Source organism: Scophthalmus maximus, chromosome 5 (assembly GCF_022379125.1).
Source record: "Scophthalmus maximus strain ysfricsl-2021 chromosome 5, ASM2237912v1, whole genome shotgun sequence".
Lineage (NCBI taxonomy): Eukaryota > Metazoa > Chordata > Actinopteri > Pleuronectiformes > Scophthalmidae > Scophthalmus > Scophthalmus maximus.
In genome coordinates, this window is record NC_061519.1 from 12,400,001 (window position 1) to 12,427,408 (window position 27,408).

The 27,408-nt window shown below is 44.1% G+C and overlaps 1 protein-coding gene across 6 annotated transcripts in view; it reads left to right on the forward strand.

Moving 5' to 3' along the window:
* sgip1b (SH3GL interacting endocytic adaptor 1b) overlaps window positions 1–27,408 on the forward strand; it is a 40,461-nt gene that overhangs the window by 6,036 nt on the left and 7,017 nt on the right. For 5 of the 6 annotated variants that reach the window (XM_035635706.2, XM_035635708.2, XM_035635709.2 and 2 more), the window contains exons 2-17: window positions 11,570–11,731; window positions 11,865–11,969; window positions 13,197–15,111; window positions 20,033–20,096; window positions 20,591–20,636; window positions 21,439–21,495; window positions 21,839–21,896; window positions 22,486–22,661; window positions 22,838–22,849; window positions 23,679–23,690; window positions 24,102–24,126; window positions 24,259–24,322; window positions 24,598–24,668; window positions 24,766–24,840; window positions 25,029–25,097; window positions 25,177–25,938. In XM_035635706.2, coding sequence (XP_035491599.1) covers window positions 15,102–15,111; window positions 20,033–20,096; window positions 20,591–20,636; window positions 21,439–21,495; window positions 21,839–21,896; window positions 22,486–22,661; window positions 22,838–22,849; window positions 23,679–23,690; window positions 24,102–24,126; window positions 24,259–24,322; window positions 24,598–24,668; window positions 24,766–24,840; window positions 25,029–25,097; window positions 25,177–25,938 — 1,501 coding nt within the window. In that variant the 5' untranslated portion in view covers window positions 11,570–11,731; window positions 11,865–11,969; window positions 13,197–15,101. The remainder of the gene's footprint in view (window positions 1–11,569; window positions 11,732–11,864; window positions 11,970–13,196; window positions 15,112–20,032; window positions 20,097–20,590; window positions 20,637–21,438; window positions 21,496–21,838; window positions 21,897–22,485; window positions 22,662–22,837; window positions 22,850–23,678; window positions 23,691–24,101; window positions 24,127–24,258; window positions 24,323–24,597; window positions 24,669–24,765; window positions 24,841–25,028; window positions 25,098–25,176; window positions 25,939–27,408) is intronic. The other variant, XM_035635712.2, reaches the window with a different exon arrangement.

Genomic DNA, 27,408 nt, shown 5'->3' on the forward strand with positions numbered 1-27,408 from the left:
TTAATCCCCATATTTAAGAGTGTTAAATGTGCACATTATAGGCCCCCTGCTGACATTCACTCAGCCACACTACCAATATTTGCAGAATCCGTCAAATAATCCTGGCTTTCTAGAGTAATGTTTGTTTGGACTTAGATCAATAACTGTGTCAAGGAATATTATTCATTAGATGTTTCAATAATTCCTGTGTGGTGCGATGTAGGACGCGTTTTATCAGGATTTGTTTTGTTTGTTGTCCACCAGAAAAAAGCGCCAAAGACACAACACAGAGAACGCATGTCAGGGATTAGTTCAGTTCACCGATGTGGGTATCTGTGTCATGGTCTTGCACATCTCTCAAATCTCCAGTGCTGTAGTGTGCTGCTATTCACGGCCATTGAAGGAATGCATAATGGTCTTGGCAGGGTGTTCGACATTCACCATGGAGAGACTGTGGGGTTTCCCTGATCGGTCGCCAGAACCAGCACACAAAGCACGCAGTAGTCCTGCCAGAGGCAACTCAACTGTGGGCAGAGTGTAGGGCGGCTATGGTCTGGCCCCCAGGACCCTGCCATTGTGGAAATGTAAGTGGGGACAGTGTCTGAACGGCATGAGTTGGAGCAGAAAACTTTGGATGACCAAAACTATGAGCTTCAAATAGCTGGGCCCTGGGAAACATAGCTTGTTCTTTTAAGGAGGTCAAAGAGAAGCCAAGAAGAAGGGAAAAAAACACAGAAAACCAATGTTTGGTGGAGGGAATGTCAAATTTGAGGCTACTGTTACTATAGACATCAGCAAAACGGACATACCGTGTTTTTCCATACGCTCCAGTGTCAGTCTGTCTGTCTGTCTGAGTCCCTCTCCCTCTCTTTATGTGTCGACTGCATTAGCACCCGACGGTCATGCCCACCGCTCATCATCTGTCTCTCCATTCTGCCAGAGCCTAATCTGACTAACAGAGGTGACAACTGAGGTACTTGTGGCGTGCCACCACATAACGTCGACCAGCTGAGTGTCTGAGTCATGACGGGGACGATGATCCTGTGGTATCAGTGGCCCGTGTCTCTCCGGAGGGCGGCCCCTCCCGAAACTCTCTGCTGAAGTGGACCTGCCAAAAGACAGGCCTGTACACAAGGAGTGTGAGCAGAATATATCCATGAGATGCTGCCAGTTTTTAAGTGTGGATCAAAGAATAGTTGTAGAGATGTAACTAATTGTTATTTATATTGTTGATTTTGCTGCGCTGTATAAATGTGTGTGAATGGGCGAAGGTGACTTTTTGAGTGGCCGTAACTACACCAACTCCATTTACCATTAAAGTAATGTGGAATTCCCAACTATTCCGAAAACAATAACTGTATTATTCCTGTGAACCGTGTGACAATATAGGTTCACAAATAGAAAAGTCATGTTGCAGTCAGCGGTGCGAAGTGTTGTGTCAACCTCGGACTCTTTACAGAGACGAATCATGTGTGTCAGTGAGCGTGAAACTCTGGGAAGTTAAGCCAGTAACCCCTCTCTTTCTTTCTGTCTCTCTCTCACAAAATCCTGCAAAGCAAAACTGAGAAGCCAAGACATCTTTCCAGCTTCTACGCAGCCATCACATCAGCTCTATAACTCTATTAGGCACAGCTCCAGGACACACTAAGCAACCAATCGGCCACAATGGCATCATTGTCAGTGGGGATTGCGGCTATTGTCGTTCATGCTACAGGATTTATTCCCCTCCTCCCATATTGTGACCTTCACCTCTGACCCCCGGCTGCCATCTCACATGCTCCTGGATGGAGAGCTTGTGAGGCTTTGTGTCTTCCAGGTCTTAAATGCACCCTTACGTTGACCCGGGCCTGCTAAGTGGCTTCTTTCCACAGCTGCAGTGTTGGGACGATTCAGGTTGGTGTCAGCGCGGGGAGAGCAGGGGGTGGGAGTCAGAGTATGGGGTTGTGGTTTGGACTGATTGACCCTTAGAAAAGGTCAGTTGGATGGCATGAGGGGAGAGGAGCTGACTAAATGGCTCTTTTCTCTCTTTTTTTTTTTTTCTCTCCCCTCTGGTCGGGGCAGAGGCTCTGTATGGTTATTTATGAGCGTGTGGGAGAGCAAGTGGGGCTGCAGTGAAACCCACCAGCCCTCTTTGTTGCGAGGGCTGGGCTGAGGTGCCTGTCATTGGTTCAGTTCTGTCATATATATACATGCACATGCAAGCAAGCACTCTTAAACTATTAAGGCCCCCCCCCCCCCCCCCCCCCCACACACACACACACACCCCAAGAGCAGCAAGGACAGAGGAGAGGACTCTGTTGCGAGGCAGATTTGTAAAATGAGGTGTGCATCACAGTAGCTGTCAGCAGTTTGATAGATGCCTCTGAGGCATTGAAAAAAAAACATGAAACTTGAGGAGCATTCACATGGAATCTGAACCAAAGTTGGTGACATGTTTGTGTAATATTACTATGGTATTATATATGTTTTTGTTGTATTTTATTTAAATTGCACAATTTTCCCCCATTTGTCAAGTGTCTCTATGTGAATCCTCTATGACTAAATCTTTTTAGTAATAGGTAATAAATATTACTAAAAACTTTATCACATAAAATAATTAATAAACATACCCAGAATATTGTTATCCTGTCTTTACTGAGATAGCGAGTAAAAAAAAAATCACTGTGTGTGAGATTGTCACGAGTCACATATTCCCCATGAGTTTGATAATCCAGAGTCAAACACACTGCCCCCCCCCCCCCCCCCCCCCCCCCCCCCCCCCCCCTTTCCCCTGACAAAGTTAAATTGAGCTTGAATTTCACGCTAAAGTCAAATGGTCATGATGTCATGGTTTGAGGACAGAATGACTCGGTCTGTCTGTTGACTGAGGAGGCCTATTCTTGCATGTTTGGGTGGGAGCGTAGCATATAATTGCAGAGCGGGATAGCGTGAGGGGATGGGGGAGGGAGAGAGTTAGCACGCAACATGAGTTTTGGCCCAAAGTTGCCGGTGCGGGTGCCAAACTTGTCCAAAGGGCTGATCTGTATATCCGTGCATGGTGCTAGTGCTGCTCTGCTTTGGAGCCTCGCACTGTTCCAAGACACATCTGTCATTTGCACACGCTGAAAAGCTTAGGTAAGCCCAACGCAGTTTGGATAGGGGACAGACTTTTGGATGTGGGGGTGTGGGGGTTGCCTGGCTGTGTGAATGTACAGTATATATGTGTGTCTGTGGGTGTGTGCAAACACGTAGTAGAGTCTTTTCTGGATGTGCAACAATCTTCTGAGTGTCCCCCTTTCAGCGAGAAGCATTGCATTGTTTAGTTGTCATGTCAGTTGTTAGGGAGCAACCAAACCGCTGCACACGTGTTGCAGCTGTTCGAGGATTACACTGATCCAAAAATCTGACAGTATAAAAAAAAAAGAGAATGGAAAGCTTTGTCGGGCTTTTCATATCCTCTCAGTGGGAGGTAGAAAGGCAAGACCTCCAGACATGAGTTAGCGGTGGTGGGTGTTAATGTGGGGTGGTGGTGGTGGGCTGAGCTCTCAACTGCCAACCAGATGGACAACCAAGCCCTGTGTATTTAGGGAGATCATATGGGATAACCTTGCAAAGACAGATTGACATTTTGCTGACAAAACAAACCACCCCTGTCCTGCATGCAAAAAGACCCCTTCCCTTTTTGACCCCCCCCCCAATCACACACACACACTCACACACACGCACACACACGCACACACACGCACACACACGCACGCTCTCATGTAAGAGCATACAAATACTTAAAGTGGTATTTGTATGCATAGGTCTTAAGGAAGTTATATCAGCATGTGTAAAGCGCTCGGTGAGGAGCCATAACAATAGAAGGATAGGGCGAAAGCATCTAGGATTACACAACTAATGCACAAACAATGGCAGCATCGATGACCTGTGTAAAGGACACAACCTTGAGCCATGAGGGGAGCAAGTAAACTCATTTTCCGTGTCATGCGTTTGGATTTACCTCGGTGCTTTAAGGCCATGAGGTTGGGAAGTCCAAAAGGTCAAGAACGTCGTCATCTGTTTGACTCTGACTTTGCGTCCTAATTTTTTCACATTATATGTCAGCGCATGAAAAGTGTCACATAGAACAAAACATTCTCTGGCGTGAAAGAATAAATGAAACGATCAAAGAGTCACCCAGCTCTCTGAAATCTTTAATCTCCTCTGAATACAGAGTGGATGAATTATCACACACACACACACACACACACACACACACACACACACACACACACACACACACGGCTCGTACTAATGCTGTGTTCCAAATTACTGATAACATTTGTGGTCATAACACTTGACTGACATTACTGTCATCTCTCCACTTCACATTTGCTCTCAGTGGCCTTTTAACAGTCGACACAGTCAATTCTGCATGAGAGACGACTCAACTGGAAAAACTGCTGACTGCAGAGGCTGAAATTGTCATGGTGACCCAAAGAAAATGCCACAGGCGCTGCTTATCTTATCTGATTCTTGTGACCCAGTGATTACTTTTTTAGCTGTTTTGTCCTTTTAAAAAAAAAATAATGAAGTCAAATTTGAATTAGCTCTGTCCGCATGACTCGCGTTAAATACAGAATGAGTAAAGCAAGTTGTTAAACGGTTAATGACACGAGTAAAATAATTCTAAATGTTAGTAAAAAAAAGGCATATGTGTAACACTATATACTAATTCACTATAATGAAAGAATTACAAACTGTCTCAGGAAACTTGGAATAATAATAAAAAAGCAGAATCACTCTTTTATTGGAGCCTAGCACAATTTAATGAAGAAATTAGAGGAAGTGGGTTCAGAAAGTCTGATTTTCTCACCCTTTTTAACAGCCTACTTTGTGTTTTAATGCCCAACCACAATGGTGCATGGTACACGTGTGGGACACCAGAATGCTGTGGAGACGTGTGTGTGTGTGGGGGGGGGGGGCAAAAACACATTTTGCGCCCTGTATATTTGAAGAGATTTTTGCCACCCCTAAGAGGTAATAAAGTTCATAAAGTGTGACGGCGCAACAAGAGACAGAAGGCACCAAACTCAGAGATGGCTGCTTTTAGACCCAAACTTGTGACCTGATGGTGATGGTTAGGACAGTCATCATAATTCATCGCGAGGGGACATGAATGTTCTGTACCAAATGCAATGGCAATCCATCAGATGGTTTTCAGCACAGTTCAGTAAAATGCAAAAAAAATGTCAACTTCACCGTGGCACTAGAGGAAAAGTCAATGAATCAGTAATATCAATGTGACCCATCCTCTGGGGACCATGACTGTAAGAAACCTCACGGCAAATTAAATAGTTATTTAATATAGTTCATAGTTAAAATATCTCAAAAACTATTAGATGGTTTGTCGTGAAATTTCCTGCAGACATTCATGTCCGTCAGAATAATTGGTAAAAAAAAAAAAAATGTAAACAATGAATTTTCATCTCATGTCATCACCCGGTAACATTTTAAATGTGTCCAATACTATAATATAATATGGTTTATGACCAAATGCCTGCAACATTCCCACCTGACTCAGCTCTGCTTTGTGTTTAGTATTGATTCGTTAATGTCATTCACAAACGTGAATGCACTGAACCAAGATGGTGAACCATGTCTGTTAAGGGTAAAGGTCCCAGAGTTTGGAAGAAGACAGCAGGCGAATGTCCGAGTCAGCTGGAAAATTTCAGGAATATTCAGGTGAGGGGTCGGCGCCAGGGTCGAGCGGCCATTCGCTCACTGTGAAACCTCTGGAGATTTTCTTGGTTCTCACGTGGGCTCACTCGGATATTTCCCATAAAATTTACTAGGGAGCTGGCGGGAAAAGTCACAGGAAATGTCCTGAGCAACATTTGCGGACATTCGCGTTCTCACATTTAGCCCCTCCGAGAGAAGAACTAGAACTCAGCATTCGTGCCAGCACCCACTGAGACAAGTATGCTGATGTAAAAAAAAAACCTGCTAATGAATGCGTTCATCAGCTTACATTGTTAGTTTAATCGGCATTGTAAAACGTATCACTGAGAAATTGAGTGGGATGTTAAGCAGCTCAGACGAACCTTGTTCTTGTTGCCATACCTTTCCCGTTAAGGGAAGAGATGAGCTTAGACAATGGATTCAATCCGGTTTGGTCATCTAACCAGGATAAAGCACGCTGCCTGAAGGTCAAAGGCCTCTTAAGCTTGTATGACCACCTTTGTTTGACAAGTGCACCTGTCACAGGGGGTTAGCTTTTATCAACACTGAAAATGTCAAAAGGTAAACAGGTCACTAAGAGCCTTGTGTCTGGGCTTCAACTGCAGAGACGTAGTAGTGTAATAGGATGTTCTGTGAGATGGAGTGACAGCCAGATAAACAAACACACTGGCAGGCGGGCGGGCGCGCAGGCAGGCAGGGAGGCAAACACACAGTTGTGACAAAGGAATCCTCAACATCACATGGTCATGAATATAGTTTATGTTGCATGTCCAACCCTTCTCAGTTTGATTACACTCATCATGCTCAAATTTATGTTACCCACAGAGATTCTTGCCCGGGCTATTTCGGTGAAGGCCGTTGCTTGGGCTTGTCTTCGACGATCGAGCCCTCTCCAGCTCTGTCTCGCCCTCTCTCTCTCTCTCTCTCTCCATCTCTCACACGCGCACATGCACACACACTTTGTACTTATATCTCTGTGAGGACACTGTTTGACGTGATGCATTCACCAGCCGCTCACCCCAAACCTTAACCATCACAACTAAACGGCCTCACCTAAATCCAAGTCTAACATGAAACTTACAACCAAGGCTTGACCCTCAAACCTTTGAAGTTGTGAGGACCCGCCAAAATTGTCAGCACTTTCCCAAAATGTCCTCCCTCCATCTTAAATGGTCCTTACAAAGATAGAAATACAAGTACACACACACACACACACACACACACACACACACACACACACACACACACCTCTCCGTTTCACTGTCTTTCTCCCCCCAGCACTCCAGCCACATTGCCACACTCAGTTTTCCATGGCCTCTCATTCCCGAGTGCTCGGCGAACTAAGTAAATGAACGACACAATCCGGAAATAGCGTTCACCCGGAGATGGTGGGAAGGAAAATCCCTTGACTCGTGCTGGCAGGAGGGTGGGAGAGAGAGGGAGGGGAATAGTATTGCAGCCATTCACACTTTAGACAAAGCCTGTTCCTTTCACAAGAGCCTCTCTTTAATTCAAAGTATTGAAACTAAACACATGTTTACTTGGCTTTCTGGCGGGCTCAGATAGTGCATGTCTGCACCAAACAAAGTTTTACAAGAGAACATGTTTGTAACCCCACGACAGGACGGTAGAGGTTAATTTATTTTTAGCACAAGAGGTCAAAGATCAGTATTGAAAAAGGGCAAATGTCACTGAAGACGCTGCTGTGGAGGAATGGCACATAAGGCCCTGGGTAAATTTTGTTGCGATAGGCCTGGTGGTAAAGCAGGGGTGAGGGGTGAGGGGTGAGGGGTGAGGGGTGAAGGGAGGAGGTGTGCCAGCAGGTTGAAAGCAGGGTCAGCTCTGTAGCCATGGGGTATCAGCGAATCTGGATACTTCTCCACAGCTGCCAGTCGCTATCGTACTGCAGCGAGATTGGTGACCTGTCACTTGCAAACTTGGACGGCGGTTTAGACGGAGGCTCCGACACTGCAGTAACACTACATGCCCGGGGAATGTTCCGGCTCGGTTGAAAAACCTTGTGCAGTGGCCTCTCAGTCAGGGTGGTAAAATGTTCCTCCTGCGTTCGTCGGAGGATGTGGTCAAGTCTCAGCCTGGGGCTGCTTTTGCGAAGTAACAGTGTAACACCGCCGGTCAATGTAGACCAGTATAATCAAGCTCTAATGTCATTCTAAAAACACGAATGAGCTTTTGTAGAATAAAGAAAACAAAGTCTTGTCCAGGGATTTTTTAACTGTGTTTTACTTGGTGCCTGCTCCCTGCCTGCTGAATGGCCAACAAATGCCTTGCTCACTTTTTTTTTTTACAAGGGGAGGATGGCCTGCGTGAGTGTGTCTCACTATAACAGTCAGTAACATGAGATGGGGAACCACACAACCGCTAAATCAGTAAAATGGGAACCCAGAGTCACTGTAATTTGGGAGAGAGCTGGTTAACCACTCCTCATAATGGATGGTGTTTCTGTTTAGCCTAAGGCGTTGTAGCTGAGGTCATATGCAAACAAGGCAGATCCTGGACCTCGGATATATTTTACGGCGCAAAATGTTTTTCGCTCCACGTATAATCAGGTCTAAGGAAATCATTGGGACTTCAATTTTGATCATTCGTCTTACACATATTAAACAAGGACCTCATAAAATGTGTTTTTAACGGGCTACACGAGGCTCTATAATTGAAGCTTATTAAAATATGTAATATTTTACCCATCATAAAGGCCAAAACTGTTGCACCACACCCTTAATTTATTTCATGTGTAGCAGGCATGCCAGTTGGCAGGCACAGACTGCTTGCTTGCTTGCATATTTTTTGTTATTTTTGTTATTTATTCATTTGTTTATTTTCATTGTATACTATCATATTGTCTTCTCTATGGATGCACCGATGCCAGTATCGGCCATCGGGTCCAATGCTGTGCTCACATACTAATACTTCATAAAACTACTCCGATACTACAGCACCAGATACCACTACGGCAACATAGCTTCCTCTAGACAGTTGAGCAGGTAGGCGGCATTAAGCGACGGAGGAGCAATGTCAGCAGTTTGTAGCAAAAACACGCAAACTGCACAAAGACAAAAATAACGGCACTGACGATCATAATATCCCCCCCCCCATAATAATGCACATTTCATTTTGGAAAGGTCCTACACAATTGTATGTATATATATATATATATATATATACACACACATACTGTATATACACACATGCACATACATACACATATACACATACACACATAGCCATAAACAAATAGTCATGTATATACACACATGCACATACATACACATATACACATACACACATAGCCATAAACAAATAGTCATGTGTGTGTATATATATATATATATATATATATAAAAACTAGTTTGTATGCCACATGATGTTACTGTAATGTTATAACATGTCAGATGAGGTTTTTTGTCAGATGTGGTCATGGCTCTCACAGCCTCTGTGCAGTTAACAGATGTGGTGTCACTGCTCCCTGAAAGTATCCGAGCCTGACGGCAGAAAAACTTGTGTGAAGTTGAACACTTTTCTGTTTAGATGCCATGTTCTGTCACTTTCTCTCTCATTTTTTTTTTATTGACTGGTGGCCTACTCATTGCATATGATTCACGCGCCTGGCCATGTCTGTACAGCTAAGAGCCACTGAATTCAAGATTGAATGTCACATTAATATCCGTAACTCCGCGGCTATCATATTCAGGGTATTAAGATTTTTAATAATAGTGTTGCATCACCCATAATTTGCTTAAATCCCCATCACACTCCTACATGTATCCTGATTCTCTGTATTACAGCCATTGACTCATAGATATTCACCGCCACCGATTAAAAAGCTGAAACAATGGCTTGATTCAAGATGAGAAAATTATTCATCAGCAGCTTTTTTGATACACAAGTATTTGTCTTTAGGTGACACTAAGCCATCAATATGGATACTCTTATCTGCATGTGTATCTATTTTCTGATCATTTCGATGAACAACATGATTGTCATTCGCAGCCCTACGTCGCCATCGGTACGTTTAAATGCTCATCTCAGCTCTGCTGCAGCCTAGAAGCCATTGTTGCCATATTTCCTCCCTTCTTCTTTTTTTGTGTGTGTCTGAATGTCCCTTTAAAGGATTACATCATCCTCCTTGCTCCTTCCCCCCCCCCCCCCCCCCCCCCCCGCACCCGCCACATTTCTCTGTGTTCAGCCTTTTCTGCCCAGAGACAATTGGTTAATTCAGCAGCGTATAACACTGCCACCTCCTGATCCTCAATACGAGGACGACACACCTTTCACTGGCATGTTTGGTTTGTCACGATCGTTCATCACACCTCTCTCGCTTGCTCTCTCTCTCTGTCTGTCTGGATGTCAGTGCACAGACAAACTGCATCACTGCACTGCCTGTAGGTTTTATCATCACATGACATGCAGCTACATTTTCATCAGGGGGTGAGGGAAACGTAGAACAGACACAAGTGCTCTTCATCAGTGGGCCACACTGAGCGGACTGGAAGATGCTGCTGTATTCATGTTCATGCAATAGTGTTTTTGTGCCATCTACTGGCAGAGGAGAAAGAATTTCAGCTCAGCCATAACCTGCAGATGTACATGTACAGTATGTTATAATGTGATGTTCTCAAACAAAATGTCCACATCTTTTGGCCTGGGAGCGGCATAGAGCTTCAGCTTGTTCCTGCAGCTGGTTACTGGTTTATCTCTTTTTGATCACTTTTATATAAGCTTGTGGTGTGTCAGTGGTTCTTTTGTGTTGCTCGCCCCGGCTCAGCTGACATCCACAAGTCTGTGACTTTAAGAGACGGTCATGACACTGCAAACACTTACTGTCTCTTTGTTAACAGCTCCGTGAAAACTGGTGCTGGGGGCGAAGAATGTTCAGCATAGAGGGATGTTTGTTCGTTTTTATAAAGAAAGCTAAATTTATCAGTGTTATTTTTCATCACTTTTTTTTGCCCTCTTTGTACATTTGTTAAGAGGCTGTTACCTAATTGCTGGAACTCAAATTACTCTTAAATTTACAATCAGTCCATTCACGGTAGCGAGGTGTCCGGTTCGTCCGTGCCCGGTTCACGGGAATCAAGAATTATGACTGATCTGATATTAACTCTTCTTGAGAAAACAGGAGGTGAGTGAAACAAGTGAGGTATTCATGGGAGGGAGCATCTGCCCTCCAGGGGAAAGTGCTGGGTGGTTATACAAACATCATACAGTATCTCATCACAATAACTGTATTCTGCACGATGTTTAATCTGAGAAAACATCTGTAGCGGTGGCAGTGATGGAGACTAGCAGGCCCAGCTAATATTTGTATATGTATCAGAATTATATATTTCTTTGTACCACTTTTCCCCCAATGTACTGATTTTACACAAGAAAAATGACCCTGAAACAATCATGTAAACAATAACAGCAACATAGCAATAAAATAAAAAAATGGAGAATCACAAAAACGCAAGTTTATGTTCATATATATATGAACATAAACATGTGAATATTTTCTGGTGTCTTTGCTCCTCTACGACAGTAAACCAAATATCTTTTGTGTTTGGACAAAACAAAACATCATGTTGAGGTTTTTTGGAAACACGATCGTCATTTTTCACAATTTAACGACATTTTATGGACCAAAGAGCTATCGATTAATCGAGAAAATAATCGACAGATTAATCGATTATTGACGATAATCGTTAGTTGCATTTTATCAAGTCTCTCAGGGCAGAAAAGAGTGACCATACATGTAATAGTTGTTTTTCCTGGTTGTTGCTGGAATTGTGTTGGAAGTGTTAACCTAAATGAATATAAACGAATGACTATACAAATGAATGAACAGATTCCAAAATTTCACTTGTCAACCTACTCCCCTCTTTATCAGTATGAACTGTGCCAAGGCTCGTCGGCGAGACAACTTGGAATGGTTATTTTGGAGCGATCTTCCAGCGGCACAGATCAGTAGGTGGTGGTGTTGAGCTGCACAGAGTCGAGGGTGTTGCAGTGCATCGTGATCCAGTCCACTCTTGCCTTTTTTGCTTCACTTGTAAGTGAATTATAATCTCAGAAATGATTGGGATCAATTTGGATTTACCCGTGTATCTGGTTCACAGTGTCCAGTAGTAACAGCACCTTCTCCTCGTGCTCTCTTCTGTCCACTCCTCCTCCGCTAATCCCAGCTTTCCGTGACCTCTGACCCCCTGGCTGGCTGGCGTCTTACGTAAGGAGCTGGTTGAGAAAAGCACACGGGAGCGGCCCCCCCGTGCTCTGTTGCGGCAGGTTAGGTAAGCTCATTAACAGTTACTACCAGAAGGCTCAAGGTGAAACCAACAGCCACAAATAAACCTCAGTGGTGGTGGGGAGAGAGTGAACCGAGGACACGATGAGGCGAGATGAAGGTGCAGGCAATGTGAATTAGTCCCCAGGGTTTGTGTATATGCATCTGATCACACTGGCTGACAATTCACTCCCCACATGACATAAGCTGCTTTCAGACATGCACTGAAGTCCAAATATCTGATAAAAATATCTGAGTGAGCGTGAGGTCAATGTGAGTGTGAACGTGAGAGTGAATGGTTGTTGGTCTCTGTATGTTGGCCCTGTGATGGGCTGGCAACCTGTCCAGGTTGTACCCCGCCTCTCGCCCAATGTCAGCCACGATTTCCCAAAGTTCATTCATGTCTGTAAACATGGCCACATCTTAATTTGGTCCTCTTTTAACATGACATGACCTCCACAGTAGAAACATCCCCACCCCCAAAACACACATACACACACACGAGCGCGCACACACACACACACACACACACACACACACACACACACACATACACACACACACACACACACGTGCACACGCACTATATCCTCTAACTACATTCCCCATCTGTCCTCTCTCTGTCAGTGAGGGTGAGTCATTCTGCTCCAATAGCCCAAAACGCAGCCATCAAAGCAGCTGAATAATCACACCACACCACCACCATCGCTCTCACCGAACCGTGTGGGTGCAGCAATGTCTCAGCCCCCCCCCCCCCCCGAAAGTGTAACGCTCACATCATGGTTGGAATAGTTTGTCCTTTGGCTACAATGTGAGGCCCCTCCTCCCTGTCATGATCACGGCCTACAGTGTGCTCTCCATACTGGTGTCCTCCAGTGTGACACGTTTTAAACAAGAAACAACCTTGCAATTTGCAGTAGTGAGGAGTCAATATATGCCCGTTTTGTTTCAATTGGTGTGAGAGAAAGTAGTTTTTCGTCCAACTGCTACTTTAAAAAAAAAAAGAAACAAAGAAAGAAAAGTCCTGCCTGCCTTCAGAGTTTTTTCCACAGAACAAAATCCATCTCACTTAAAATGGACAAACGATCTCCTCCCGGCCTCGTCGTGCTCTGAGGTCTAACTGCAGCCTATGACAGAGCAGAGCACATTATTTCAATGTGGCGGCTGAAGCTCGAGCGTCTCCTTGGTTCCGCTGTGAACTGGTCATTTGATCCGATGTGAACCTTTCATGCAGGTTCCAGTGGGACGTCGTCGCTCATCTTCATCTTTCACGTCCCGAGGCTCGACCGTCGCTCCGGTCTTCTCTTCCATCGTTGTGCCCTAGTTATCCTGATTATTTGAAATGACAACATCTCCATTATTACGCTGCTGACGTTCAATCGGATCTCCGTTTAAAGCCCCCTGAATACTGGCTTCAAAAGTCTCCACCTGAGAAAAATCAGCCTTTAAAGTTCAGGAACACACAGTTGATCAGATTTCAGCAACTGCCTCAAGGACACAATGAGTGAGAGAAATAGAAATTAATCGGAATGTCTTTCATTTAATTAAAACTCCACCCTTGATATTCAATGTAACTCACCAAAAACACATTGAATACATTTCCTATCTCATACAACGTTGAAGCCTGCATCGCTTACATCCACGTTTACTTGGTGTTTTCCTGCCTTTCGGTGAAAACACCGCTGCCTTGTCTGGCTCTTTATTTCCTCCTGCAGTTCAGAGGAATAGTGTGAAACCATTGGCAGGAATGTGTGAACCATCGTCCTGATGTTCTTGCAATTGCACCTGAGCAAACAAGACATAGGCAGTAACTCATGGTGTCACAGCACTAATAGTAACTCACACCGTCCCTCCTCCATTGAACCGCACACAAGAAATTGTAGTACTTTGATTTAGCATTGAAACGTGTCGACTTCATTTAGCTCCGAATAACAACGTTTTTGTGTTCCCTTTTTCTTTGTCTCAGAGAATTATCCAATGGTGTAATGTTTCTCACAAGATCTCTAACAAGACAATAAAAAAAAGATTTAACTGCTGTACATCTGTTCTTCCCACACATCTTTGGTCCCCCTTGTAATTGTGGGGTATTTGTATGAAAAAAAGCACTGCATGATCTCATCCCAGCATGTACAACAGTGTTCTTCTGAAGTCCTTTCCCCAAGAAACCCCAGGCTTTTTTAAAATCAATTTATATATATCTCACACGTCCAAGGACAAAATCATCTGTTTCAGTTGCTGCCTGCAAATTCATGGAGTCCTTATTCTGCTGTTTAAATTTTTTTACATTTTTAAGACATTTTTCTCCTTATTGCCCTATTTACAGACAAGAATACTGTGTTCTTCTGTATACTTGTGGGTGAATGATGTATTTGTCCAACTTGTTGTTGTATTCGTGTACCTGATCATTTCGATGCCCTAAAACTATGAATAAAACAGACAATGTTCCCAAAGGAATATTCAACAACAAACACAAACATTATGGACATATCGATGCGAGCCTGATGTTCGCCAAACAGCGCAGGGTGTCGTGTGGGGCCTCGTGTGACGTGTGCAGTCAGGAGCTTGTGGAGGCAGCGAGAGGCGCTGAGGCGTCGGGGGACAGCGGCCATGTGACCATGGCAACAGGGATTGGCTCAGTGCAGATGTGACATCAGCGAGCCTCCCACTCGCTCCCCGCCTCCTCCCCAGTCTCTCTCTCTCTCTCTCTCTCTCTCTGCTCTGTCGTTTCCTCTCCTCTCCTCCTGTTCCTTTCCTCAGCATCCCCCCTCTCAGAGATGGCGCGTGTCGCCGCTGCTCAGGCGTCCGCGGCCTAAACGCGCGCGCGCGCGCACGGCGAGGACCCCCTTCCCCCCGATCTGCTGCCTCTTCCTCGGGTGTCTGTGTGCGCCGTGTCCTCCCACCATCACCATCACCGTCACCGCCGCCTGTCGGCTCTCCTCCCACCCCACCCCACCCCACCTCCCGGTGCGGGTCGTCCGGGAGCTCGGGCCCTGGCCGGGTTCGAAAGGGGAATCGACGTCGTGCCGCTGAGCCAGGGGAGCTGTGCAGAATTAGCCATGCCCTGCCCGGGCGTCCTCTGACCGGCGGGACACCTCCGCCTCTGCACCGGAGCGCGAACGTAGGATGAAAATCTGCGAACATGATGCAAGGTGAATCGTCCGCGCACACTCCCCCCCGACTGCTCCTTTCGTTTCCCACGATGTGTGCCCCCCCCCCCCCCCGTGTCCTGGTGGTCGGGCCATTGGAGCTCGTGAACTGATCTGTCCTGCTGTGTGTGTGTGTGTGTGTGTGTGTGTGTGTGGACCTCTGCAAAAAGATGTGCATGCATGTTCAGTGTGACTGTGTATGTGTGTGTGTGTGTGTGTGTGTCACTGGTATGTGGGATGTAGACAGATCTGACATTCGCAGCCCTTGCTGAGGTCCTGTTGTGTTCACCCGTGTGTCTCTGTTCTGGCTCTGGTTGCGATCAGTGTGTGTCACATACGTGTGTGTGTTGAGGTGAGATCCCGGAAGCTACAGTGAATTCACTCATTCATTATTACAGGGACTCTCCTACTGTCGCTGTCACCGCGTGACGATATCAAATGCCAATAGGAAGGATGACCCTTAAAACTGCACATTATCTGTGTTGCACAAAGGAGGCAGTAAGAGACTGATCAGTTATTAAGTGAATTATGAACTATGATAGAGGAGCTACATTGTAGATGTAACCCTGCATGGCAGAGGCTGGGCCTTTACCATCCATTAATGCCAATGTGGTAATGGAAGGTGGCTATTATTAGCAAAAGGCCTGTGGTCAACCTGCCCTGTCCTGATATAATACTCTGTTCGAGGAAATCCACACTTGACACAGATGTCCCACGCTTATAAGAGCCTTGTTGGCACGTGTTGCTAATTACCCAGTAACGGGTGTCGGCTACAGTTAGTGACATTCGGTACATTTCATTTGGACTCAGACATGGCTGCACTGCATGTGCTGCAATAATCATGTTCACGCACAGTGGCATGAAGGTTTGTCAAAGTCACTATATGCAGTATCTCAGGAACATGGGTTGTAATAATCATAGGCTACTTGATTTTACATCTTTTAGGCCACTTCAATACGAAAGTATCACAGGACATTACATGTCTGCTGATCATTTTCTGGAGCTGGCAGCAAAGTTTTTCATATCTTCCATCCATCTGCCGGTGACAGTTAATGCACGAAAAAACCAACCTGCCAACATTTGAAACCATCTTGAGATAAGCGATGTATTTGCAGTGCACGTTTGAAAGGAGCCAAAAACTGTACAATGCATCATCTGACCATGGTTCGGCAGCCAGGTGGAGTGGAGTGTGTGGGCATCCTAGAAAAGGGCACGGTTTTGGCGTAAACCAGTGTTGTTGTTTTTTATTGGTAGCACAGATCAGTAGGTGGAGGCAATCTGCTGTTTGTTTGTTTGCCAGCTGCCAAAGTTCAGCGTCCAGGTCAGTGTTACAGTGAAATATAAGGAAACAGAAAATGAAAAAATGTGGCATAAAGGCCTTTCTTGGTGTAGTTTTGAAAAAGTAGCTTAAGAGCAGGGAGTGGGGTGCAGGCCAAGCGTGTAGGTGCTATGATGTGCTTTGTCAATGTTTCCTGTTGAGAGCTAGTTGTTTGTACCGCTCCCGTCTTTACTCTTCATTTCAAATCACCTTTCTATCCCCGGCAGCTGAAAGGTGGTGTTGTGAAGCGGGCGACATTGCTGTGGCAGCTGTATGTGTGTAAATAATGACAACAGCAGAATCTTCCAGGCTGGACAATTGGCAGGTTTCTTGTTTTAGGATTTTACTAAAAAATGTGGTAAAACACTTCTTAAGCGACAAAAGATGCCAACGGATGCGGCTGAAAGCTGCGGAAGAAATCTTTAAACAGTTGCAAAGGTTCTTCCGGAGCTTTCAGCTGCACTGTCTGCTGAAGAAAGCCACAAGATGCGGCTGAAAGAAATCCAGTAAGTGGATCTTGAGAAGATTTACTTCTTTTTTTTTCAAAGTAAAAAAAGTTGTATGTCATGAATAGGATTACATTTTCTCACACAGTTATACACAAAATATAGGTAAAGAGCAAATTGGGAAACAAGCATGTGCTTTGGAGTCAGTTTGCAGGCGTAATTTTTTTTATTTTGATGTCAAATGTTCAGTGACTGGATCTCATTTGTCGGCGTTTCCCAGAGACATCTGAATATTGACCAAGTAGAGAAATGGCTTTTTTACGAACATTCCCCGCATCTGTCTAGAACCATGATGATATGCATTCGAAACCCTTTTATAGTGAATGACGGTTGTGCTGAAAAATGCTAAGCAGTGATGTTAAGTATATGCCATTTTTAGTATGCAGCGTAAAACATGAAAAAGTTTCAAAAGTATTGTTCAAAAGTTTAGCAGAAATTTCTCTCAAAGTCTTGTTTCTGTGAATGGGTTAGGGTTAACTACTCAACTGCTGTATATACAGCTATTACTAGTCACATTATTACCATGATCCCTCAGTTCTCCTCAGGCAAACTTTGTAAATGGGTATAAAAAACAAAAGTTGTCCACTGAAGCACTCTGCGAGCCGCATTGCCATGCAGTCACCGACCACGAACAAAATCTGACCATGCTGCTTGTGTTGCTTCTGTTTGTGTCTCCTATCGTTAAGCAGGAATGTTACATATCAGTGTCAAGATTGATTCTCTAATTTTATTCCTCATCACACAAAGACCATGCAGGTCAGAAACATGGCTCACTGTACTGGGCTGTCTCCACCGATGAAGAGCCATGATGCAGGAATAATCTGTGCAAGTGAGCAGCCCAGCGAGCTTCTAATACATCACACGGGCCCTGACATGTCCTTCAGTACTCGGGAGAGCTTCCGCTCAAGTGGATGAGCCACAGCATACATAGCATTCGTCTTGTTGTTGAGATTTCAATGCAAACGTGTCGATTCACCACATGAATGAGTCAATTTTTAAGATTTAAGATTTTTGGGGTCAGATTAAGCTTTAAAACGTGAAAACGTTCAGGACCTAACTTCAAATGGACGGGGGGAAAAAATCAGGTCATAACCAACCAAATATGTCTGTTTTTGGGCATTGAATGTTCTCCCAGTTTAAAACACAACAGCCCACTGATGACAAACCGAGCTTCCAGTGAACAGTGCACAATGTTCACCCACCCAACTGTCAATCACACGTGTCCCTGTTGCTCTGAGTATGGATGTAAGAATCAACTGTGCTCACTGCTCATCTACATCACTCTGTTATGTAAACCTGTCAGTTGCAGGCAAAATCTGCAGCACAGCCAATTAATGAAAAATAAAAATAGGATATTTTGCCCATTAACAAAGTTACATGTTAGGGTTTTTTTTGTGAAGTTTGCCATTTCAACTGACATGAAGAATATCCGATTTTGATGAACCCGGAAAAGTACTTCATCAGAGGTAGCCTTTTATCTTTTGGGTCTACGTTAAATGTGAAATCAAAGTGCATTTATACCTTTGACCTGAGAAAAGCAGGATGATCAACATTGTGAGTTTGTCCATTAAGAGTCACAATCTCCAAAAAAAACACTTTGACCAAGAATGTTTGTAGAAACATTCATGGTCCCCAGAGCATGAATCCTATCTTCGACTTGTTGTCTAGCACCACAAGCTGTTCAAGTTCTAATGCATGGTGATTAGCAAATGTTAGCATGATAGCATATAAAGCTAATATGGCAAATGTGATATACATCAGTATATTGTTATTGTGAGCATGTTAGCATAATGTGAGGCCCAAGCCCAAGTGGCAGTCCACCGTCATGTCACCCATCGGTTTAGTGAACTGCCATTGGGAAGCCGTGAGTGTAGCATTTTGACCAGCGCCATCTTTGTTTTTTTTGGAACCAGACGCAGAATTGGGGGTGGGTCTGACTGAGAGCTCGTCCACTGGCGCGTCCACCTACATCTGCAACCATACACCGATTGGACGGTACCAGCTGTCAATCATGCTGTATCCATGCCCCCTTACATAGCATGCTTTATTGTCTATTTGACTCTAAATGAGGCCATAATTTACAAAATCAACATCATGCTGTATTCAAGAAGACTAGTGTCCATGACAAAGTCCTCTGGACAATGATTAGTGAGTCAATTTGTTATAGACTTCTCTAGAAACTGACCTATTTTTTGCAACTAGTGGAGTCGCCCTCTGCTGGTCATTCCAGAGAATACAGGCTTCAGGCACTTCCACATTGGATTCATTTTCTAGACCCGCTGACTATGTCCATTTTCATATACAGTCTATGCCTAAGCCACACAGAGCTGCTAGCATAGCTGGCTGTAGTTACCATGGTTGGGGCAGAGCTAAACAACATGTTATTAAAATAAAACATTTGTGATACGTTTATCGGCATTATGGTTTAAAGTTTCAAAAAAGTATTCCACTGAAATCTCACAGACTGTAAAAGAAACCTCTATGATTTGCTCACATTTAATTGTGTTTATATGTTGTTTTTTCCCAGTTGTCTTGATTTCAGTGGTGTGTGTGTGTGTGTGTGTGTGTGTGTGTGTGTGTGTGTGTGTGTGTGTGTGTGTGTGTGTGTGTGTGTGTGTGTGTGCGTGCGTGCGTGTGGTGACAACCGCCGGTGCTGCAGGGGTGTTGGCATCCAGTTTGGCTGACAGGCTGCTGTAGTAGATCTCGCCCCACCCTCCCTCGAATCTCACTAATGAAGTGGACAGATTGATCAACCTTTGCTCGTGTTTCCTCTCCATTTTATACAGTCAGGGACGGGACACTTAAGGGAATTGCATGGTCTGCATTGCCTCATTTCACATGGGGGGCTTTTTCTCAGATGGCAGGATGTTTGTGTTCCAAACTAATGCACAAATTCATATCAATGTACCGCGGTGGCTGCATTTCCTGTTCAATGTTACTGTACATCAGCACGTTACCTGTCTCTGTTAATTGCTTTTAAGTGCATATCATTGAAAAGGCAGTGAACTTTAAATCAGTACTTTAAAACTATAATGATATAATGATTCTTCATGATTCTTCATCATTCCTGTCCCTCTCTTTTTCTCTCTCACCGTTTTAGGACTAAAAAAACGAACCAGAAAAGCTCTGGGCTTAGGAAAAAAAGACAAGGATACAGACGCAGCGTGAGTTTGCTCAGACACACACTCATCAACACAATGAACATGCAAAGTCTCACAACCATTATGACTTTGAAATCTTTAAAATTTTGATAGTGTGAATAAATAGGACTGGGCATCAAACCTTAATACTCTCAATGCGCTGACTGAAATTTGTCTGTAGCACTAATTATTGGAAACTGTCAAGTAATGAAGACTTGCATTGAATTTTTGGTCAGATTTGTAAATTATTTCTTTAATTTTATTGACATTATTTTTTATTTGCTGAATTTATACATTCATATTTACATGTCTGCTTGTGTCTAGATGTTTAACATTTGAGAACTCTGACCTCTTTTGTTCATTGGGAAAAAAAGGAGACATATTTTTTCCTCCAAAAATGTATTGGGGAAAAAAAATCACTGGTACTAAAACTCAAGGATTCATATTGGACGATGGAAAGAGAAATTCATGTGAGTCTAATGAAAACATATCTCCCCTCTTCTTGTCACCTCAAACAGGAGCTCACCTGACAAAGATCGGCCTGGAAGTGGAAAGAAAGGAAGTGTATGTACATTTTTTAAATTCTTGAAGTCATTCTTTTCTGTTGTCTCCTTTTTTTAAAAATCTGAATTTGGAAAGATGCTATTTAACAAAAGAAATCATCCAAATGTAGATTTGATAACGTGTTAATCAATATTTTGTCCCATTATTCCCATTGTGTTACAACCTAACTGTTACTACCTTTAAAGGATCATTCGTGTTATTTACAATATGGGTCTTATTTTTATTACGATAATTTTGCACTTGCCAAAGTGACTGATGAGATCTGGAAATACAGTAACGTCACTACAACAGAGTTTGATGAGGCGAGAAAAATTAATCGTCAGACAAGTTGTTAACAAAACAACAGTTTGGCAAGCTTACCTGAACCACTGTATTCCCGGATAAAACCAACGTTATCACAGTTTAAACTCCTCATTGCACAGGAACAAGTATTGTAGCTCCAATTTGAGGGAGTCAGTCTGTAAGAATACGTTGGGGATAATGATTTCATAATTTTCCCATCATTTTTTTGTTTTCTCCTCTGGATATGTTTGGTAACCTGTGAGTTTATTTTGTACCTGTCTGATCATGTGTTTCTTTTGCCCTGTCTGACTTATTTTTAGTGATTTAGCCACATTCCCACATCTCCACAATTGACTTGGTGTGTAGAATGGTTTCATTAGCAGTAGGACTGATGGCCATAACAAAAATATTGTAACAAATCAGATCAAATTTTTTCATCATAAGTGCACTCACACATTTAATACTGATGTTCCTCATTGACTTAAATGTAAAATGACTCTTGTTTCCATGTTGTCCATAGAAAAAGGCCAATGGTGCACCCAATGGTTTCTATGGGGAGATTGACTGGGACAGATATGTGCGTATACCCCTTGTTTTGCTCGCTCCACTTCTTTTCGATGTGAAGCGGGCACTCTGCAGGTTAATGCATTAGATATATGATGTGCCGTCATTGCAGTCAGTGTCATGTAATGCTAGGTTTGAAATTACTGAGTAAGCGGTGCAGATGGAGCGAGAGCTGCACATTCTGTGACTCAGCCAGAGCTCCAGCCAGGAAGTTGAATGTCTCAGGCAAGACATCTGTGAAACATGATCCACGTTGATATAGAGAGCCGGTCATAGGCAAAGGCTCAGCAGAGCCTCTCTTACAGTGTGTGATGGACTTCAAATGACTTGTCACCTCTCTCCTCACTCGTGTGCAGGCCTCGCCTGACGTGGACGAGGAGGGATTCAGCCTACGGCCTGGCGACGAGGGCGATGATATCCTTTTTAGCGACGAGTAGAAGCCGCGGCAGGAGCAGACGTGGGACTCCCATTGCAAATCTATTGAAACGGTTTGGCTGAGTGACTCTGACTGGACGGGTGCTTCTCAGTATTAAGTAGGCCAAATCAATAGCCCCTCCCTCTCTTTCCACATCACACGTGCAGTGTCAAAAAAAGAAAGGCGAGCCATATTATATTTGCACTGACTTTTCAGTTGTCACTAAGCCACCGGTCTCATTAACAGCTGACCCGCGGTTCACTGGTATTTTAAGTTTTTGCTCCCGCAGGTGTCAGCGGCTATATATTGGAATAGGCCTCAGAGAGTTGGCACTATGGAGACCTCCTCTGAGCAGGATGATTTAGCTGAGACGGAGCCAGAGTGTCAGTTAGCAGCAGATGTAGACACATGGCAGACGTCTCACTCCTGTGCCGCGGCGTTGCTCTGCACAAGAACAGTGTCTTTGAGACAAGTTTCTATATTTGAAAGGGATTCGTTGGCTTTCGAATGCAGCAAAAGACTGAATTAGTCTCCATCTCTCACAACATGAACGGTGCTTGTCCCACTTTGTCCTTGACGAGCGCTCACTCGCCTCCAAAGGAAAGCAATTTTTCTCCTCCAGCGACTCGGAAGACGAGGAGGACAGCAAGAAAAAGTTCAAAATTAAGATCAAGCCGCTGGTGTCGGACAGTGCCAAGTGTATGCCTCCATCCATGGACGAGCTGAAAGCCTCGGTGGGAGGCCTGGCGCTCTCCCCATCTCTGGTGAGCGCTGCTGATCAGCACTACTGCTCGACTACTATACAGTACTAAAGGACAGAAAAACATATACAGACTCTGCATTTTTATATCTTTTAACAGACATTGACTTGTATCTCTTTAACTCTCTTTCTGTGTTTGTCTTTTTTATCTTCTCTAACTTATTTCCTGTCATGTTGCAGAAGAGAAGTCCGGTAAGCCTGCCGTACCTTTTCATCTCTGTATCACCAGCAAGAGAGATTGCATGGCATGAGCGCACTAACTAGAAATGAAAGTTAAAGGGGCAGTAAGCGATTATGGAGAAAGTTTGTCGTTTGCTGTTGTTGATGATTTTTACTGCACTGACTCGAACCCACAGCCTCAGGAGATGGACGTGCCAACCACTTACGGTGTTGGGTAGTGATGTTTTCCAGCTCCACACAGTGTTGTCAGATTTTTTTCTTCAATTTACAGAACCAAGTCTCCCCCGGAAAAACAGATTTTTTTTCCGGCCTACACACAGTACCGCCAGCTAGCGGACCGTGAGGAAATACAGTATATTTGCAGATTTTAAAATTGCTTACTGCCCCTTTAACTAACAAATGACGTCCCTCTCTTTCTGCCTATTCTCACCCTCAGTGTTTGTGGCCTTTTTAGACCTTGAAATTTTTTTTTTTTTCTCTTTTGCAAAATCTTTACTTTAACCTGTCAAGCAAAGCATCTGTATTACATAATGCACTGTAACAATAACACACAGACACACACGCTAAGCTCCAAACCTATTGATTAGGTCTGAGCGGATCTACCACGCTCAGCGACCTGCTACTCTGTCCGTGTTTGGTCGTAGGTGAGGCTGGTGTTGTCCTCGTTAATCTCCGGGGTGTTATGGCTCGTGTTGCATTATTGAGGCTTTGCGGTGAAAGTAAAGACGTGCGCTGTGTGTGTGTGTGTGTGTGTGTGCCGTTTAGGTTGGTGTCCACTTGACTGATTTGTCACTCACTCTCTGACCCAGGTCTGTTCTCTCTTCCTTTTTGCTGGTCTCAGAGACGCAGCCCGGTGAGTCCATCACTCCATCTGCTGGCTGTTTGGAGGCAGACAGCCCCGAAACTCAGCGTTCTAATCTCTGCTGCTTTGACCTGTTGTGAATTGTGAAAGCAAACCCCATTTTAGACAGTGTTGAGTTGGACAATTTTTTCTTAGAACGACTGATAAGTTTGTGTGTTTCCGATGCAGATAAACTAGAGCTAGAAGTAAAAAATATATATCTGTGATGTCTGTAACTTCCACTTAGTCTCAGTGTTTTGTCACTTGTTTTAAGGGGGAAAAAAAACCAATGAAGCAGAGAGTAGAAGAGTAGAAGTCAAAATTGACATTTGTTATGTATTTAAGGTCATACCTACACATATTTTTACTCTTTATTATCTGTGTCCTCACTGTATCCTCTGTTTTGGATTGTTTCTTTTGCAGGGACAGATAAAGAGAAATTTATCCTGTAAGTACATCAGTTTGAACATTGTAATTTCATCTAACCTTAGCTTTACAATGAAGTAGTCTATTATTTCTTGTGGGCATTTGGTCATAAAAAAGAAATAACAAAACCGAGTTTTCGTTATCTTCCTCTCAGGTGAGGAGATTGCCAGACCGAGACGCTCCACCCCTACTCCGAGTCCTGCCCCGGAGATGCTGAGGTGTGTGTGTGATTACTAAGCAACAAAAAAACCCTCCACATCCCTTCTCATCAGTCCGTATGATAGAAGTACCACTGCAGACGTGTTACACTTTATTGCAGGAATCAAAATCAGTCCCAACATGATGTACTCTTGATAGTAATAATCCTATTAAGAATTTAAAAAAATTATAAAACCTTCTCTTTGAGATGTTGTTTTAATGGCAAATGCAGTTACTAAATTATAATTCATTTCATTCCAAGAAAATCTTCCTGGTTGTGTATCTCCTTCCACAGTGACAGGCTCTCCCAAAATGTCCCTGCCTTCTTCGGGCTGCCTTCAGAGACCAAATATGCCAGATATGATGGTACGTCCATTATCAATAGTAAAAAGGCCAATATGAATTCGACGATAGAGTTTACGGAGGTGGTGGTGATTGTTTTTTTGTCATTACCCATTCACAGTGGTTCCTACCGATGTGTGGGGAGAATCAAGGCCACGGTCAGACTCACCGCTGAGCAGAAGTTTCCCAACAGGAGGTCAGCTTAATCGTACCAGGCGTTACATCAGTATATTTATAAACAAGATAAGATCATTCTTTAACATGTTAGAAAAAATAAGGCAACATGCATAAAAACGCAAGAAAATATTCAAAAAAATGGAAATAATATGTTCAGCGTTGTAATCTATAACGCTGAGCTGACTTGAACTGTCGTCCTTATCGCAGCTCCTCCTCCGCTCCCTCCGAAAAACATTCCGTCAAGAAGTCATTATGGCTGCGCTTCGGACTCGGCAGGTAAGTTTGTGTCTGTCAGTCATACGGTTGAATCCCCGGAGAGCTGTGATCTGAGTGCCTCTCCACTCTGTGATTGCAGCTGACCTACCCAACGGACGAGTGGCTCGCGGTTCCGCCCCCATCTACCTGAACGTGCTCTCTCCCGCCTCCTACCGAGGCTCCCCGGGCCCTGACCTCGACGACGTGTTTGGCCCCTTCGACAGCCCTCGCGCCAGCGAGGACGTCGTGTCACCCAGATGGGTGATATTCGCCGATGACAGACCCCCGCCACCCGACGAACCTGCTCCCCCTCCGCCGCCGGACTCTCCTCCCCCAGACACCCCCTCGTCCACCCCCTCCACCCCCTGCCTGTCTCCCGGACCGCCGCCGAACGAGCCCCCGCCTTCGCCACCATCCTTTTCTCCCGGGTCCCCTCCGCCTTTTACACCACCCGACTCACCCCCCTCCATTGTGCTCGGACCTCCTCCTCCGGATGAGCCGGCCCCTCCTCTGCCTCCGGACTTCTCCCCGTCTAATTCGCCCCCGCTCTGCCTTGACGAGGAGGCGATCGATGAGGAGGTGCTGCTGTTTGCGCAGTATTCATGCTCCCCTGCCCCCATCAGCCCCGTGCCCCCGCTGCCAGCAGAGCGGAGGTCGCCTCAGGCAGGAGTCATTTCTCCCCTGGTCTTGGGGGGCGCAGGGGGAAAAAGAACCCCAGAGGGGGCTTACCTGAGAGACGACATCCCGGACTTTGTGGGCTCACCCAGAGAGATGACGCCGAGCTTCAGGGGAACGCCCCCTCCCCTCCCTCCGACCACCTACAGGTCTATCATGTCTTCCCCGGGGCCCTACTCAGGCAGCAGTGAGTACTCTGCTGTCTTTATGAACGTGAGGATTGTCAATTATGCCGCCCGTCATACTCAGTTTAAACTTAATGAACAGAAGCCAAACTATTTAATGAGATCTGATCCAGCTACAGAACATTCATCAACAGCTCATCAACAGGAGCCACAGTTTATGCTTGCTGTTATTTCTTCAGTAAATAATATAAATGTTTCTTATTCTTTATTATATAGATGTAACACTGATAAGAAATATGATGACTCACTCAACTAACCAGTAGAGAATAAATTACCCTTTAAGTTAAATCATAATAGTATACAGTCTGTTCTTTTGATTAATAGTTACATAACATCATGTTAGTACAGTCAACTTGAAATAATGATTTCATAAGTGATTTGACACTTCATTCATTTATAATATGATAAAAAACTCTAACTATCATTATCATAAAGTAGAAAAAAGTCAACAGCCCTTTTGAACTATGAGTTGCTGGTTAATATAACTATGCTAAAGTAATTTAATACATTACAAAATTACATTAGCTTCTACGGAGTCTTTCATTATTTGTGTGCTACACAGCCTAATAAAGGTAATTCCTCTATGTTCCCTTCCTCTAGGAAGAATTCAGCTACAATAATTCTGCACCAAAAAAAGGAGTATGCATAACTTTATGACATCATGTAGTCCCAGCTATTTATGTAGACACAGATCAAGGCTTTACTGGTAATCATAAAAGTCACCACAAAATATACAAATTAAAGTTAGGATTTACCTTCATGCCAATTTTAGCTACACTCTATCTTTACATTTGTACCTTCTTAGATATGGGATGTATGCTGTAAGAACGTTTTCCTCAATGACGGGGTTCACTTCATGCCACCATGATATGCAAATATCAATTACAAGACACTTATGTTCGGACACTGCTGCCTGAACGGAAATCCAAACTAATCCTACCAGTTTCGGTTCTTTATGGGAAAATGTGGCAGGATGTTAACTGTCAATCATACCAAAACAAATAAACATGTCAGTATGAGCCGCATGCACTCCTCTGTAGCGGACTCAGGACATGCCACCAAATCACCACGACACCACAGCTCTCTTTGGATCTCTTTGACTGAGTGAGTCTGTGATGATACAACATGTGACCGGGACTGCATCAGTCCACGTCCCTGTTTTTCAGACTACAGTCTCTCTGCATACAACAAAACATTTACCGTCTGGAGAGAATGTAATAATGGAAATTATCGTACAGTGTTCTCTGTATACACACATATTTCTTTAATGAAATAACTTTAATACAGGAACTGTATTAGGTCTGGTTTTACACAGGACATGATTTTTCTGTTTCTGTTGCACATTCCGAGGCGAACGCTCACAAAGAAGCTCCTGTTGAAAAACCCCCCCCAAAAAACAAGTGGTAATTATAGATGCCAGACCTCACACAGCCGGCCTTTATTAACCACCTGATCTAAATGTTACAGTGGCT